The sequence below is a fragment of the Hyla sarda genome, chromosome 8 (genome assembly GCF_029499605.1).
Source record: "Hyla sarda isolate aHylSar1 chromosome 8, aHylSar1.hap1, whole genome shotgun sequence".
NCBI classification, from domain to species: domain Eukaryota; kingdom Metazoa; phylum Chordata; class Amphibia; order Anura; family Hylidae; genus Hyla; species Hyla sarda.
In genome coordinates this window covers 69,444,425-69,462,128 of record NC_079196.1, presented here as the reverse complement: position 1 = coordinate 69,462,128, position 17,704 = coordinate 69,444,425, and the positions used below count along the sequence as shown (strand labels likewise).

The 17,704-nt window shown below is 41.7% G+C and overlaps 1 protein-coding gene across 1 annotated transcript in view; it reads right to left on the bottom strand.

Annotated features, from left to right (window-relative positions):
• The window catches only part of COL6A1 (collagen type VI alpha 1 chain), a 61,614-nt gene extending 52,154 nt beyond the window's left edge, over positions 1-9,460 (bottom strand). Inside the window, exons 1-2 of the mRNA XM_056536524.1 lie at positions 9,191-9,460; positions 2,017-2,146 (exon numbers count right to left, since the gene is read on the bottom strand). Of these exons, the coding sequence (XP_056392499.1) occupies positions 2,017-2,146; positions 9,191-9,368 (308 nt within the window). The 5' untranslated portion in view covers positions 9,369-9,460. The remainder of the gene's footprint in view (positions 1-2,016; positions 2,147-9,190) is intronic.
• Positions 9,461-17,704: the final 8,244 nt, after the last annotated feature.

The following is a 17,704-nucleotide window of genomic DNA, read 5'->3' as shown; positions in this document are numbered from 1 at the left end:
TATATCAACTGGCTCCAGAAAGTTAAACAGATTTGTAAATTACTTCTATTTAAAAATCTTAATCCTTTCAGTACTTATGAGCTTCTGAAGTTAAGGTTGTTCTTTTCTGTCTAAGACCTCTCTGATGACACGTGCCTCGGGAAATGCCCAGTTTAGAAGATGTTTGCTATGGGAATTTGCTTCTAAACTGGGCGTTTCCCGAGACACGTGTCATCAGAGAGGTCTTAGACAGAAAAGAATAACCTTAACTTCAGAAGCTCATAAGTACTGAAAGGATTAAGATTTTTTAATAGAAGTAATTTACAAATCTGTTTAACTTTCTGGAGCCAGTTGATATATATATATATATATATATATATATATATAAAGTTTTTTCCTGGATAACCCTTTAAACTTAGATACATGCCAAAAATGTTATATTGTGTGAACCCACCCTAATTTTAATTAACTAAAACAAAGAAAAAGCTAAATTGTCACAAACTGTCATGACTGGGTAGCCAAAATTCCTATACTGTCAAGGTTATACTTTTGAGACTATTTCTTCAACAACCAGATTCATTGAGAATCAAAAAAACTTTTCTCTCGCCCACCACCTCACCAAGAGATAAATTCCAATCTGGTGAATTATCAAGAACTGAGGAGAACGAAACCAGTGAGTATTTTTTTTCCATTATAGAAAAAAAAGGAAAATGAATATTGATCTAAGTATGAAAATAATTATTTAGTCTTATTTTGCGAGCTAGTGTAGACTTCTGCTATAGTTCATGACAGTAACTAATATGAATTTTTCACATGAAGCACCATCCATTTTTTTTCAAAGTGGCAAGGGTAGAGTATAACAGTTAAAAAGGGCAAGACTAGGTGTTAGAGGAATAATAAAGTTCCCCTTAAAGGGGTTCTCCGCCCCTGGCATCTTATCCCCTATCCAAAGGATAGGGGATAAGATGTTACATAGCCGCGGTCCCGCTGCTGGGGACCCCGGGGATCGCCGCTGCGGCACCCCGCCATCATTACTGCACAGAGCGAGTTCGCTCTGTGCGTAATGACGGGCGATACAGGGCAGCGTGACGTCATGGCTCCACCCCTCATGACATCACGGCCTGTCCCCTTAATGCAAGTCTATGGCAGGGGGCGTAACGACCGCCACGCCCCCTTCCCATAGACTTGTATTGACGGGGGCGGGCCGTGACGTCACGAGGGGTGGAGCCATGACGTAACGATGCTCCGGCCCCTATATTGCCCGTCATTACGTGCAGAGCGATCTCGCTCTGCACAGTAATGATAGCAGGGTGCTGCAGCAGCGATCCCCGGGGTCCCCAGCAGCGTGACTCGGGCGATCTGACATCTTATCCCCTATCCTTTGGATAGGGGATAAGATGTCTAAGGGCGGAGTACCCCTTTAAAACTCTATGAAGTGACATAATCCCTAAAAAATCCAATGAAAATGCTGCAAAATAAATTTTTTGGCTAAACATTGGCCCTTATTTACTAAGAGTGTTGTGTAGGTTTCTTTGTGGGTTTAAATTCCCTACAATTTATTTTCCACGGCATTCCACGGCACTAAGGTTTCCCTACATTTTCCACTTTCCCTATACTTTGCTTTTTTTACACATGCTCTGATCTGTAGGGTTTTCCTCAGCTCAAATCCACCACATTTCATATGGAAACCTTAGTAAATATTTGGGGTTTTTGTGAAAATGTCGGGAACACGCCCCTTTTCTGAGCCTACGCCCCCTTTTCCCATCGGCCATGCCCCTTTTCGGGTTTTCTTAGCAAAATGGAGAGTAAGTCGGGTGTTTTTCAATTCTGGCACAAATTCTGGCACACAATCTGGCACAGACAGAATTTCTGGCGCAATGCGACAGAATCTGGAGCACAATCCGACAAAACATGTCGGGTTTGCAATAGTAAATGAGGGCCATTGTCTCTGCATTGATAATTTGTTGCTTTCTTTATCAATATGAACATCTTTTTTAGTGTATGGCATAAAGAATTACACAAACCCATAGATGTTACCTTGTCGTGAGTTTATCTATAAACTTTTTTGTAAAATCTTTGACTTGAGTCACAAGAGTCTTGAATGGTTTCACTCGAAGAGCAACACTTTCTGATGTGTCCAGCACGAAGAAAATATCCACAGGACAATCTGAAAGATAAGTGAAACGATATACAAGCATTACAACCAAATTGTATAGTTTCATTTACTAGATGTAATATCAGAAATATAGTCAGACAGGAAATGACTCTACCATACCATAATCTCTCACATATACACATTAGACAAAAATTGGCTAAAGCTGCCAATTTCCTACCGCACTGGCTGAATGTCTAATGTGTAAGGGGTCCTCCCAACTCTCTCCCAACAAATAGGGTCAAGGGTAAAAAAGGATCCGCCATATTGGATTTCAAATGCCAATTACTTATGGAATATAACCTGCTGCAAAAGCAGCCTGGAAGCAACTTACTGCACATCTCTCCATTGTAAAAACATAAATGCTCAGCTGCACCAAATGAGCAGGAGGGATCAGGAAAGATAGCTGTTGGCCAAAATAATATTTTTGTTATTTTTGATATGTGTAAAGGTGTTAGTGTAAAGGATAGGGGATAAGTTATAGATTGCAGGGGGAGATGGGGGGGGGGGGTCCAACCACTGGGACCCCCTGTGATCTCCTGCACAGGATCCTGGCTCTCCCTGGGAAAGTGGCCTGTCGCTGTATCTCCAGCTTTCCCGTAGAGATACATGGAGGGGTGGATACATGGAGTGGTGGATACATGGGTGTGTGGGAGGGTTGACATTCCACCATTCCCGGGGAGAGCTGTGGTCTCGTGCAGGAGATCATGGGAGGTCCCAGCAATCGGACCCTCTGCGATCAGACACTTATCCCCTCTCCTTTATATAGGGGATAGGTTGTCATGAGCGATACTTCTCCTTTAACCCTATGTATTTATGTACGATCTTATTATATAGTAAAAGCATGGTCCCCAGAGCTGTACAGAGAATGTAGTTGAGTCTGTTTTACTGAAAGAAAGCACACAACAAGTGAAAAACATACAAACTCCATGAAAGAAGAAACTGCATCACTATGTGCTTTGTTGGTGGGCACTGGGCTATTGTGTAAGGAATTAAAGCAACTAAGGCTAAGTTCACACTGTGTTAGTGTTTACAGTTAATGTATACATTTTATTAGTTTACAAAGGATAAAAATAAATTTTTTAAGGGATGCTAAAAATGGCACGTTAAAAAGTACCTGTCACCAAATAAACAGTTTTAAACTAACTAAGGCTATGTTCCCCAACTGCTCCTAACACCTCTCCAACTGCTTTAAAAAGCTCTGTATCTTACCTTTCTTCCTGCTCACAGAAAGTGGGCATTCCCCAGCAGGAGAAAATGGGCGTTCCCCAGCAGGCATGACATCACTGAAGCCTGCAGGAGGACAACTTCTGCCCTCACATTGTTGCAGCATTGTGATGAATAGAAGACCTCAGGCTCTGTGCATGTTTCAGTCTGTGTTGCTATCAGTTAGGGCTCTCCTGCAGGTTTCAGTCTGTGCAGCGTTCTTTGAGAATCTGTGGAGCTTTCACTTTCTGTGCAGCTGTCAATCAAGCTCAGTGCAGAGAAGCACTTCCTGAATTTGGACTCCTGCCAGTCCAGGAGGAGACCAAACTCACTGTATCAATTGTGGCAGGAGACAGAACAGAGCCACCTAGTGGCCATTTTTTCTATCACATTTTAAACATATTCATGTTGATAATTTTAAAAGCAAGTGAATGGGAAAGTGTCTGCTAATTACACAAGGAAAACTATATTAAAAGTTTTATTTGGTGACAGGTACTCTTTAAACCACTGTGTTGTAAGAAAAGGCTATTCTGTCCCTAGAAATGTATAGACAACCATTAGACTGCCAGGAATTAAAAGCAAATTACCATGTTTATCTACAAAAATATTAGATAATTGGGAATGGCCATTGGGTAATTAAGTATGTTCACATAATCACTGGTTCCTCAGTGATGTCCATTGGATCACAATGCAATCCTCAAAAAATGCACCTTAGTGCACCAGCGATGCTCAATTTATAGCCCCCCTTGTCAGGTCATTTACTCTGGCTGAGCTTCTAGAGGCACAATACTTATGCATGTATATTGTATATATCAGAGGGAAGCTCTAATTCCCCATTAATGACCAATGGCTCACCAGGAATGGACAGAAGATTAAGTCTAAAATGTATGTGTTGGAGACCACACTACTAGATCATCAGGATGCCACAACAAGGTCTAAATTGAAAAGTAGAGCATCAAATAGGTAAGACACCAGATAAGAAAACGACATAATGGACCAACGTGAAGTTCCCAACATACTGCTACTCAGTGAGAGATCAGGCATTACATCACTGGATCACAGGGTGTGGGGTCACTATCATACTAACTAGTTCAGCAAGGTCTAGGAAATAATATATTTGCTTTACTCAAAGACATCACAGGGTCAAAACACATCAGAGAATGTGTTGTTTTAATGCCAGTCTTGGGTTGGCAACACATTAATCTGGTAGATCACATACACGTACAGAGTAGAATGTGAAAAAGGGATAGTTCCACTGTAACTCACTGCTACCGGGGTCCTATGGCTGTCTCTATTATTTGGGGTATTGTTAAAGTGTGGCCAGGCACACTTATAGGCATGACTATTTTAAAGGGAGAAGAAAGGGACTGGTGTTTTGAAGCCATTACTTCAGTGGTTCCGCCACTTCCACGAATGGCAGGGTGGGGAGGAGGTGTGTCACTTCAGGGATTCGCCGCCTCTCTGAATGTTTAACACGAATAGAAATGGTTGGCTGTCTAGATGTAGAAATGGCTGGCAGTGTAAGTTAAGGCATGGTTAGTATTATCTCACTATGTATTGCTGTAGTTTAAGGTGGCATAGCTATAGTGAGCACAGAGGTAGCAGTCCTACATGGGCCCTGGTGTCTAGGGGCTCAAAGGTCATGTAAGGATACCACAGTATTTTAAATGGCAGATGGTAGCTGGTTGGCCCTGTTACAGATTTTGCATTAGGGCCCAGGAGCCAGTGGATAGGCCATCGGTGGGTTGATGACACGCCCATCCCCCCCGCCGATAAACTGTACAGGAAATTTGCGGGGCCTGCACTACACAAGAAATGGGGCCATGAACCAAATATTGTTTAGTGGGGGCACCAGGCTACTCAGCTCAGCTCCCATTCACACAACAGACAGCCATGGATGGCCTATCCTGTGCATAGGCCATCAATCGTTTAAGCCCAGAAAACTCCCATAAGCTTACTTTATGGAACAGATCAAACAGAAACAATCATAATAAGATTTATTTAAAAAAGACATGTATAAAGGTAACAGGGCCTCTGTGTGGTAGCTGGAGATATCTATGTAAGTTGTAGCTTTAGTTATGTCACATTGGACATGATTAAACAATGAGAAATGTATGCATTTAACAGAAAAAAAGAACATATGCAAAAAAATTAAAATGCAGCAAAGCATCAAAGGGGTACTCTGGTGGGAAAAAAATCATATCAACTGGCTCCAGAAAGGTAAACAGATTTGTAAATTACTTCTATTAAAAAATCTTAATCCTTCCAGTACTTATCAGCTGCTGTATAGAGGAAGTTGAGTTGTTCTTTTCCGTCCAACCACAGTGCTCTCTGCTGACACCTCTGTCCATGTCAGGAACTATACAGAGTAGAAGCAAATCTCAATAGCAAACCTATCCTGCTCTGGACAGTTCCTGACATGGACAGAGGTGTCAGCAGAGAGCACTGTGGTCAGACAGAAAAGAACAACTCAACTTCCTGTGGAGCATACAGCAGTTGATAAGTAGAGGAAGGATTAAGATGTTCTAGGCTTTTAAAACTTACAAATCTGTTTAACACTCTGGCACCAGTTGATTTGCAAAAAAGGAGTACCCCTTTACAATATCAATACATTCTGTTAGTGACCAATATGAGTATAGACCAATGTAATTGCTTCATTGTACTTCCAAATGTAAAAAATAAAGTAGTGTATGTCAACCAGGTTAAGTTTTGAGTTTCCTGCTGGTGTTTCCACCAGATGACTTCTAGATATCTAGATAAAAACTATTAAATAATATTAAGTTATTAAATAATAATATTTATTTGTTGCAATATATTCTGTTTGAAACATATTGGAGGAGACTTGTTAGATTTCATATTGAATTTAAAGGTGTATTCCACGAAAAAACTTTTTTCTTCATATCAACTGGCTCCAGAAAGTTGAATAGATTTGTAAATTATTTCAATTAAAAAATATTGTAATTCTACCAGTACTTTACAGCTGAAGTTGAATTGTTCTTTTCTGTCTGACCACAGTGCTCTCTGCTGACACCTCTGTCTGTCTCAGGAACTGTCCAGAGTAGCAGCAAATCCCCATAGCTAACTTCTCCTGCTCTGGACAGTTCATGAGACAGACAGATGTGTCAGCAGAGAGCAATGTGGTGATACTGAAAAGATCAACTCAACTTCAGCAGCTGATAAGTATTGGTAGGATTAAGAATTTGTTAATAGAAGTCATTTACAAATCTGTTCAACTTTCTGGAGCCAGTAGATATGAAGTAAATGCCCCTGGCATCTTATCCCCTATGCAAAGGATAGGGGATAAGATGTTAGATTGCCGCAGTCCCGCTGCTGGGGACCCCGGGGATCGCGGCTGCGGCACCCCACCATCATTACTGCACAGAGCGAGTTCGTTCTGTGCGTAATGACAGGGCGATACAGGGGCCGGAGCAGCGTGATGTCATGGCTCCGCCCCTCATGAAATCACGGCCTGTCCCCTTAATGGTCTTCCCATAGACTTGTATTGAGGGGGGTGGGCCATGACGTCACGAGGGGCAGAGCCATGACGTAACGATGCTCCGGCCCCTGTATTGCCCGTCATTACGTGCAGAGCGAACTCGCTCTGCGCAGTAATGATAGCGGGGTGCTGCAGCAGCGATCCCCGGGGTCCCCAGCAGTGGGACCCTGGCGATCTGACATCTTATCCCCTATCCTTTGGATAGGGGATAAGATGTCTAGGGGCGGAGTACCCCTTTAAGGGTTAGTCCAGGGAACTAAACTTTTCAGACACTTATCCCCAATCCATGTATAGGAAATAAGTGTCTGAACGCAGGGGGCTCACCTGTACAGGACCCTGGCTACTTACATGTCCTCAGAGCAGAGGAGCACCACCTTCCTGAACAAACGCAGGTGACGGCCCACTCAGCCGATCACCAGCCACAGCGATGTTCCGCCTTAGCTGTTGATTGGCTGAGTGGGCCATCACTTGTGTTCGTCCAGGAATGTGGGGGTCTGAGTGCGCCAAGGATGCGTGAGTAGCCGGAGCCCCATACAGGAGATTGCGGGCAGTCCGAGCAGTTGGATCCCCTGCAGTCAGACACATCCCCTATCTGTGGATTGGGGATAAGTGTCTAAAAAGTTCAAAAGTCCAAAAAGATTACACATGTTCTCTGAACACATGCTGATTTTTGCTTCGTTTTGCACTATTTTATGCCCCTCACAATGATTAATCTGTCAAGCAGTGAGTGGCCTGACTCCGCCTAGTAACCCTACCCACTCTTCTCGACACTTTTCAAAAAAGGTGAAAAAAGTTCAAATCTGCAGATATGGCATAAGCCAAAGCCATTGACACATACTGCTGTTTTTATGCCATGATTTAGCACATCGGACTTATCCCAAATCTGATTTAGGATTGCCTCTAGGATTGCCTACAACACATACAGTAAAACTACATAAAATCACGTAAAATGCACACAGTGAATAGTGGAAAGATTTGCACAGTTTTCTGGGTTTTGGACTTGCTAAAAATAATGTAAATGGAGTCTAAGAGAACACAAGTTAAAGGGGTACTCCGGTGGAAAACTTTTTTTTTATTTTTTTTTTAAATAAGCCAACTGGTGCCAGAAAGTTAAACAGATTTGTAAATTACTTCTATTAAAAAATCTTAATCCTTACAGAAGAATTTTTTTTTCTATTTGGAACACAGTGCTCTCTGCTGACATCTCTGTCCATTTTAAGAACTGTCCAGAGAAGGAGAAAATCCCCATAGCAAACATATGCTGCTCTGGACAGTTCCTAAAAATGGACAGAGATGTCAGCAGAGAGCAATGTGCTTGTGATGTCAGCAAAGAGCACTGTGTTCCAAAAAGAAAATCATTTCCTCTGTAGTATTCAGCAGCTATTAAGTCCTGGAAGGATTAAGATTTTTTTAATAGAAGTAATTTACAAATCTGTTTAACTTTCCGGCACCAGTTGATTTAAAAAAAAAAAAAAAAAAAAAAAAAAAAGTTTTCCACTGGAGTACCCCTTTAATTTCTACATCCACCTCCTTGAATGTAAAAGTTGCAAAAACGGCAACTATTCCTGTGGACTGTTATATCATGTTTCTGTTTATTTTTCAATACCCAAATCTATACGGTTTATATTTATATCAATAGAAACTTGGCTAATATTTGGCCATTGTGTCTTTTTTTGGTGACTCCTCCCACTCTTCTGCCGAAACCTCTATTGTTGTGGCTCCTCCCATATTATCTTCCATCTCCAAAATCCAGCTTTACAGATGTGGGTGGGGTATGTTACCTATAGATGATCTATAGGTAACAGCAATGCATCACATGATTATATACGGTAGTGGTCTCCAAACTGTGGACCTCCAGCTGTTGCAAAACTACAACTCCCAGCATGCCCGGACAGCCAACGGCTGTCCGGGCATGCTGGGAGTTGTAGTTTTGCAACAGCTGGAGGTCCTTAGATTGGAGAACACTGAAATAAAGTAATGTTGTCAGCAAATAATTTAGATTCTTGTAGGGTAGATTCACGTAAAAACGTTTACTTATTTGTCTTAAAATAAAATGAATAAAGTTATAACTCAAGTAGTAGAGGCATCGTCAACTTGATTGTTGAAGCAGAGAGAAATGCATTATACATATATATATATATATATACGTGTATATATATATATATATATATATATATATATATATATGTCAGACTCTTCCGAACTAGCCTGTGCTTTGTATTCCCCAAAAACCTGAGATCCCCACCATATGGCGGCTATAGGAAGGATATGGTGCCGCAAACACTTAACCCTTAAATGACTGAATGTGTCTGGGGCAAGGATGTTAAGTTTGAAAGCCAAGCATCATGTAACGTTACCTTGATAGGAAGATTTTCTGTCTGGAGGGGGGAAGACGATCTCGGTACCAGGTCCAGTGCCAGGCAGGGAAGGGTCCTTAATGGGGCCCTGGCCCTGACCCTGCTGTGCTGTGCCACCTCCTAGTAGAAGGTAGAGGTGCAGCAGGGTCAGAGGGAGGTCTCCCCTCAGCATCTTCATGGTACCCCCTATATCCCAGGCAGGATGGGAGTTGGAAGTTCAGCTTAGAGCCTGACAATGCTGCTGAGTGCTGCGCTGCTGGGAATGCAGAGCTCACACACAACTCTACCCAGAGAGGGGCAGTGCTCACATTCACAGGGAGGGGAGAAACTTTGGGAGAGGATGGTGCTTGTGAAAAGGAGGGTCAGTTTGGCAAGTTGTCCTTGTGACACTGACAGGGGAATTGTACAGTGCAGAGAGGGGCTGCTGATTGTATGAGGGGTGCAGAGCATTTTTTCTGAAAAATTAGATATAAGAGGGGGGGAGCTGCTGATGCTATGAGGGGTGCAGAGCATTTTTTGAAGGATTAGGGAGAAGAGCAAGGGGGGGCTGCTAATGCTATGAGGGGTGCAGAGCATTTTCTGAAGAATGAGGGAGAAGAGCAGGGGGGTGGCTGCTGATGCTATGAGGGGTGCAGAGCATATTTTTTTAAGGATTAGAAGAGCAGGGGGGCTGCTGATGCTATGAGGGGTGAAGAGCATTTTCTGAAGAATTAAGGAGAGAAGAGTAGGGGGGTGGCTGCTGATGCTATGAGAGGGGCAGAGCATTTTTTTTAAAGGATTAGGGAGAAGAGCAGGGGGGCTGCTGATGCTATGAGGGGTGAAGAGCATTTTCTGAAGAATTAGGGAGAGAAGAGTAGGGAGGGCTGCTGATGCTATGAGGGGTGCAGAGCATTTTCTGAAGAATTAGGGAGAAGAGCAGGGGGGTGGCTGCTGATGCTATGAGGGGTGCAGAGCTTCTTTTTTTTTTAAGAATTAAGGAGAAGAGCAAGGGGGGTGGCTGCTGATGCTATGAGGGGCGCAGAGCATTTTTATTTTTTAAGAATTAAGGAGAATCGCAAGGGGGGTGGCTGCTGATACTATGAGGGGTGCAGAGCATTTTCTGAAGAATTAGGGAGAAGAGCAGGGGGGGCTGCCGATGCTATGAGAGGTGAAGAGCATTTTTTTTTTTTTTTTTGAAGAATTGGGGAGAAGAGCATGAGGGGTTGGCTGCTGATGCTATGAGGAGTGCAGAGTATTTTCTGAAGGATTAGGGAAAAGAGCAGAGGGGGGGGGGTGGCTGCTGATGCAATGAGGGGTTCAAAGCTTTTTTAGAAAAATTAGGGGAAAGAAGGGTGAAGGCAAGGGATCATATTATTACTGTTGGATTTAGGAATTGCACTGTAATAATTAAAGGCATATTCACATGACACGTTAATATAAGTCATGAATACAGATACATTATAATTAATAATCAAATTATTATTAGAGGTAGTGGATGTACTAAGGCATTAAGCTGTTTTTTAGGCTGTATACTAAACCATACCTTAAAAAATCGTAGTGTGCCGCGTCATACTTCACACAGAAATTATGTATATTCTCATGTGCTACAGGGTGTAGGTCTAGCTAAACATTTATACACATTAGTTCATAAAGAGGAGAAACTTTCAATTTAGAAGATAAATAATCATTAAACGTAACCAAAAACAGTGACCAATTCTTTGTGAAGACCACCACTTTATCCCCACTAGCTATTTTTGTTTCTTTAAAAAAAAAAAAAAAAAAAATTGTTTAAACAGATGTAAATATAAAATATTAATATCCTATAGTAATGGATGGAGGCAGAGTTAATAATACTGGTTTACTGTCCGGCAGGTGCGCCAGTCTATTATATATATTTATAATATATATATATTATAATATGACACAGGTTCTATAGAAGACAACTTTGCAGGCTTAAAGGTGTACTCTGTGGTTAGACATGTTTTCCATATGGGATAGGGAATAACATGTCTGATTGCGGGGGTCCGGCTGCTGGGGATCTCCGGCGCGACACCCCAGTCATCTGATGCATCAGACATGTTTTGCTTGTTTCACACTAGCAAATTACTCCGTTTAGCAAGTTCTGTCACTAGTTCCATCCTAAAATCAGCTATCACCGGCAGTAACCAAATCCTATACGTCCGTTAGAAAATCCCATTATAGTCTATGGGATTTTTCTAATATCTGTTTTAATCCATTATAGTCCGTTATTGATAACGGACGTTATTTTGTGATGGAAGATAGTACGGAAGAAAATAGTTCATGAACTATTTTCTTCCGTACTATTTTCCGTCACAAAATAACGTCCATTATCAATAACGGACTATAATGGATTAATACGGATATTAGAAAAATCCCATAGACTATAATGGGATTTTCTAACGGACGTATAGGATTTGGTCACTGCCGGTGACAGCTGATTTTAGGACAGAACTAGTGACAGAACTTGCTAAACGGAGTAATTTGCTAGTGTGAAAGAAGCCTTATCCCCTATTCTTTGGCTAGGGATAACAAGTCTAGCCGCAGAATACCCCTTTAAGGCTGTGTTCAGGTTTTTAATTTAAGTGCCAATGCAGATCATGAATGGAGGACATGTATAAAGGAAAGACTGTGAATTTTTCTCTCTTCAAACCCATTTCTGGCTTTGTATTCATAAATTGCATTTAAAAATCTGGGTTTGCTGTCTTTTTTTTTTGGTCACAACAAAGACTTGTGGGAAAGCTTTTTAATATAGATATTAGTACACTATTCACGTGTATGCTTCTAGTAAGGAATATTGAGATTCTGGTCCTATTGGGAGAGAATATTTCATCTGTTGTCAATTTAAAATAGCAGACATAAGACTAGCTATATGACTTGCATTAAAGAACTGCTTTATATTCTTTGGAGATATTTGGCTAACAGTTCAAGGGGATCTATACTTTTATATATACATAAAAAGTAGAAAAGTAACAGAGAACATTGAGATTGGCGCCATGTTTAGCTTGCCATTAAATCACAGATCGAGGCTCATATACACACAATAAAGATCGCAGATCATATACACACTATACAGAGTCAGTCTGTGAGATTTGGGAGTGTGAGATGTGTGATATGGTCATTCATTTATAACTGCTTTTAAATGATCATAATACAATGCATTTTGTAGCCATATTTTGTCCACAAGCCCCAATCTGACCTGATCTGACAGGTGATAGTTCGGGTCATTAGACCCAGGTCAGGACCAGGGGCATAGCTATAAGGGGTGCAGAGGTAGCAGTCACACCGGGGCTCTGGTGCCTAAGGGGGCCCCCAAAGCACATCTGCTCCATAGGAGACCAGTGTTATAATTGGCGTACAAGTTACGCCCCTGGTCAGGACAGGACATGTGGCCTGTATATTTGTGCAAAAATATGTCTGTATTATTCTTGTGTGAAAACCATCCTTAATTTGTAAAACACTATACAACTAATTAACCTCTAGTCTAAGCCCGGTAACATTCACAGTATACTGGTAACTGCAAAATCACTAGTGGACAATACGCTTATACGTTATTTATTACCTAAATAAATAGAAGAAACAGATCTGCCAACAGCAGCTTGATGGGGGTTTTCAACAAAATGCTGTTTATGGGTCCAATAACATTATTACGTGTCTTTAGTACAGTCTGGTGCTTTTACAGGCTGAATATATGCATTTGACCACTGACTTTGAGGCACATACTGTAAGCATATGACACACAAAACTGAACGATTGAGATAAAAATAATACTAATAATAATAATGATGTAGTATTGCCCCATTATAATATATAAATGACCACACTCTGCAACATCTTGTATTCTGCATTTCTATAAGCCACATGGCGGAATATCCAATCGGAATCTGGCAGAAAAATTATGATCTGAAAATTTGAAAAAGAACAAAAAAACGGGGCGTTCTCATGTGATATCACCAAAAAAAAGGGAAAGGGGACCCACCACCTCACCTAATGTGTTGTACCGACCTGCTGGGAGGGTGCAACCTTGCAAGCCCAACACTGTTGGGAGGTACGGGTGGAGAACGGTGGATGGAGTATGCAGCTCTATCTCCCCTATCCGTGTCCTCTAGAGTACAGAATAATGGAGGAAGAGTAGGTAGATAAAAGTGGGGAATTTGTAGAGCGCTCCTGCTAGCAAAGGACGGACTCAAGATGCCACAGTTGCACAGGAGGATTTATCTGAACTTTTTTGGACAACGCGTTTCAGCGGTCACAAGCGCCTTCATCAGGTCCACAAACAAATGAGTTAGATGCGTCCTGAAGGAATGACTGAGACTTCCACTTAAAGTTCAGTTAAAAGCCTGAACATGTGAACACACCCCTAGGTCCAGTATTGTGAGAAAGATAAATACAAGTACATAGATGCAGCTGCTTGGTTAGGGTCTATTCGTATGGCAGAATTTCGGATTGAGAATCCCACCTCAAATTAAAGCCCATAGACTTCTATGGGATTTCACACTCCCATTCACACTACTGAATTCCCGCTTGCGGGAATTCAGTAGTGTGAATGGGAGTGCGAAATCCCATAGAAGTCTATGGGCTTTAATTTGAGGTGGAATTCCACAAGGCGAAAATCTGCCGTGTGAACAGACCCTTACTCTGATCCAGGTATTGGCTTGGAATAGAATCAATGTACTCTATTGCTTTCTAGATTAGCCTTGTTTGGGAGATAGGAGTGGATGCGATTGAAGTGGTACTCCGGTGGAAAACCTTTTTTTTTTTTTTTTTTTAATCATTTGGTGCCAGAAAGTTAAACAGATTTGTGAATTACTTCTATAAAAAAAAATCTTAATCCTTCCAGTACTTTTCAGCTGCTGTATAATACAGAGGAAGTTCTTTTCTTTTTGAATTTCTTTTCTGTCTGTCCACAATGCTCTCTGCTGACACCTCTGTCAATGTCAGGTACTGTCCAGAGCAGAAGAGGTTTGCTATGGGGAATTGTTCCTGCTCTGGACAAAAAAGAAATCCAAAAAGAAATTAACTTCCTCTGTAGTATACAGCAGCTGAAAAGTACTGGAAGGATTTAGATTTTTTTTAATAGTAAATAGTAAAGTAATTTACAAATCTTTATAACTTTCTGGCACTGGTTGATTTAAAAAATTTTTTTTTTACCGGAGTACCTCATTAATACCCAATTCCTTTATCCACAAAAACTTTTAATATCAAAGCAAATCAATTCACTAACATTATCAGCTGGTAGGTGGCAGGGCTATGGAAGGGAGCAGACTTTACCACAATTTTTATTCAAAATAACTAGGAGTAACTAGTTCAGTGGGGATACCGAATCTAATTGAAGAGACCTAGTGGTGTGTGGAGACTTATTTTCAGGCAATGTTCTATGGGAAAACAAGTATATAAATAAGCAAGAGGTACTGTAGCTAGGAAATGAATGCATCCTTGTCCCTCCTGCAGAAGAGATACAGGGCTATAGTGACAACTACAAGCGTGCATTCACCCTACAGAATTTCAGAGCGGAGAAATTCCACTCGGAAATTACAGTGCAGCACCCTCCCATTGTTTTCACACTGCACACTACTGAATTTTCACACTTGAATGTTCCACCACGGAATTTCTTATTCCAGACTCCACCAAAAGAATGAACATGTTCAGTCGGCACCTGCTGTGCATGGAATGTTCACCCAGAATTTCTCCAGATTGACATTCCCTAGTGTGAATGCGCCCTGAGGATTTATAGGTGGCAGATACACAAGGATTCTGGAGCCTAATGGTGATCCAAGACCCAAAACATTAATATTATAAATGGGGGGGGGGGGGGGGGGGTATGTAACAGATATTGCATTGGGAACCAGAAACTTCGATTACAATTTTGACGAGGACCGTTTGTTTTGTTTTGTTAAAGGGGTACTCCGGTGAAAACCTTTTTCTTTTAAATCAACTGGTGCCAGAAAGTTAAACATATTTGTAAATTACTTCTATTAAAAAATCTTAATCCTTCCAGTACTTATTAGCTGCTGAATGCTACAGAGGAAATTCCTTTCTTTTTGGAACACTGATGACATCACGAGCACAGTGCTCTCTGCTGACATCTCTGTCCATTTTAGCAACTGTGCATAGCAGCAAGGGCAGCATGGTAGCTTAGTGGTTAGCACTGCTGCCTTGAAGTGCTGGGGCCTTGGGTTCAAATCCCACTAAGGACAACAATAAATAAATTATTATTATTATAACATCAACAGAGAGCACTGTGCTCGTGATGTCATCAGAGAACATTCCAAAAAGAAAAGAATTTCCTCTGTAGTATTCAGCAGCTAATAAGTACAGGAAGGATTAAGATTTTTTAATAGAAGTAATGGAAAAATCTGTTTAACTTTCCGGAGCCAGTTGATTTAAAAGAAAAAGGTTTTCACCGGAGTACCCCTGTAAGCTCTGGGGGGGGTACTGTGTCCAGCATTTAGTTGTAAAATGAAAAGTATAAAAGGAACTGCTTACCGCCCTAATCCCAAGGCCATGACTTGACTATGCAAGTATAGGAAATAGAGATGAGCGAACTTACAGTAAATTCGATTCGTCACGAACTTCTCGGCTCGGCAGTTGATGACTTATCCTGCATAAATTAGTTCAGCCTTCAGGTGCTCCGGTGGGCTGGAAAAGGTGGATACAGTCCTAGGAGACTCTTTCCTAGGAATGTATCCACCTTTTCCAGCCCACCGGAGCACCTGAAAGCTGAACTAATTTATGCAGGAAAAGTCATCAACTGCTGAGAAGTTCGTGACAAATTGAATTTACTGTAAGTTCGCTCATCTCTAGTAGGAAAGCAATGCAAGCATCATCTAACAGCAGTAAGAGTGCCACCATACTGTTTAGAATTCATATAAACAATCCCAATAATAACATTGTTACATAGCCATCTTTCAAAGTGCCATGATCATACATATGTGGGTGGGTTGTATGCATGTACATTAACCCCTTATACCTCAACACAACTATGGGAATCACATCCACACCCATCCCTGATCGGTTTACGTACAAACTGACACCTAGCAAAATCTATCATATGTATTGTGTCCCCGGGGGAAGCTTTTTTTTTTTTTTTTTTCCTTGTACAAATGGAACTTATGATCAGAATCCTCTGCACCTCACATTTTTACTTTGAAGCCTCAACTGCTGCAATAACTCCAAGAAAGAGCGAGTGACACAGGCAACGTCTGCAGTCAATCTCTCTCCATATATGGCTGTTCTGCCACATCTGGGAATGATCACAGACACATGCTTTTAAGCTGCCAAACACATCTGTGCCAAATCTTTGCACATTTACCTAATGGGTGCCAGAATAAGACAGGACCACACTGCCACCTGGTGTTTATGTCTAGAACTGCATTACGCCCAAGGTCTGAATTCACTGCTCACTCTGTTAAATAAGACATATAAACTCCATTATTAACTATATTTCACCCTACTCTGCTTTGTAGGATTCTTCCCCCTCCCGAATTGTGTATGTCTCCAATCCCGCCTACACTTTACAGTATTTGGCAGGACTTTGTGTACGCACCCATCCCCCGTATAGCTCTGCAGCAGCCCCTTTCCGCTCCCCATCCACCGTAAAACTGTAGCAGATGAGAGCTGAAAATCACAAAAGTATAAACCAGTGTTTTTCAACCAGGGTGCCTCCAACTGTTGAAAAACTACAACTCCCAGCATGCCCGTTGGCTGTCCGGGCATGCTGGGAGATGCAGTCTTGCAACAGCTGGAGGCATCCTCGTTGGGAAATACTGGTATAAACACAAAGGCGTTAATTTTTAACGTAAATTTGTTTTCCCTTAGTCCTAACAGCAGCACAAGTGGGGTGTTCTGCCCCTGTGAAGCTGGCAGGACGGTGGAATTTTTAATTCCGCCCAAGCAATTTAAATTAATTAGCCCCCCCCATAAAAGGCCTCCTCCCCTAGGCCATCTCGCTTAATAACAAGTAACAAAAAAGTTTAGGGCGGGAAATTTGTGTGCTGCTGTTAGGACTAAGGGAAAACAAATTTACGTTAAAAATTAACGCTTCCCTTACGTCCTAACCAGCAGCACAAGTGGGGACTTAGCGAGTAACAACACAAATAGGGAGGGACTACGGCAGAGTGGCACTTAGGATTGACTGCCCAAAGGCCAACTCTTCCGATCGTTTGGCATTAACCCTGTAATGACTCAAAAAAGTATTGTGGGTGCTCCAAGAAGCAGCAGCACAAATCTGTTCCAGAGGAACAGACCTTTTCTCAGCAAAGGAAGTAGAGACTGCCCTAGTGGAATGGGCAGTGACAAAGGCAGGAGGAGTTAGCTCCTGGACTATGAAGGTCTCTCGGATTGCCTCCTTAATCCACCTACTTAGGGTAGGTTTAGAGGCTTTCAAACCCTTGTTCTTTCCAGAAAAAGAGACAAGGAGGTGTTCCGACTTCCTGAATTCTCCAGTTCTTGAGATATAGACTCTGAGAGCTCTAGAGATGTCCAGAGTGTGGTCAACCGCTTCTTCAGGAGAGGATG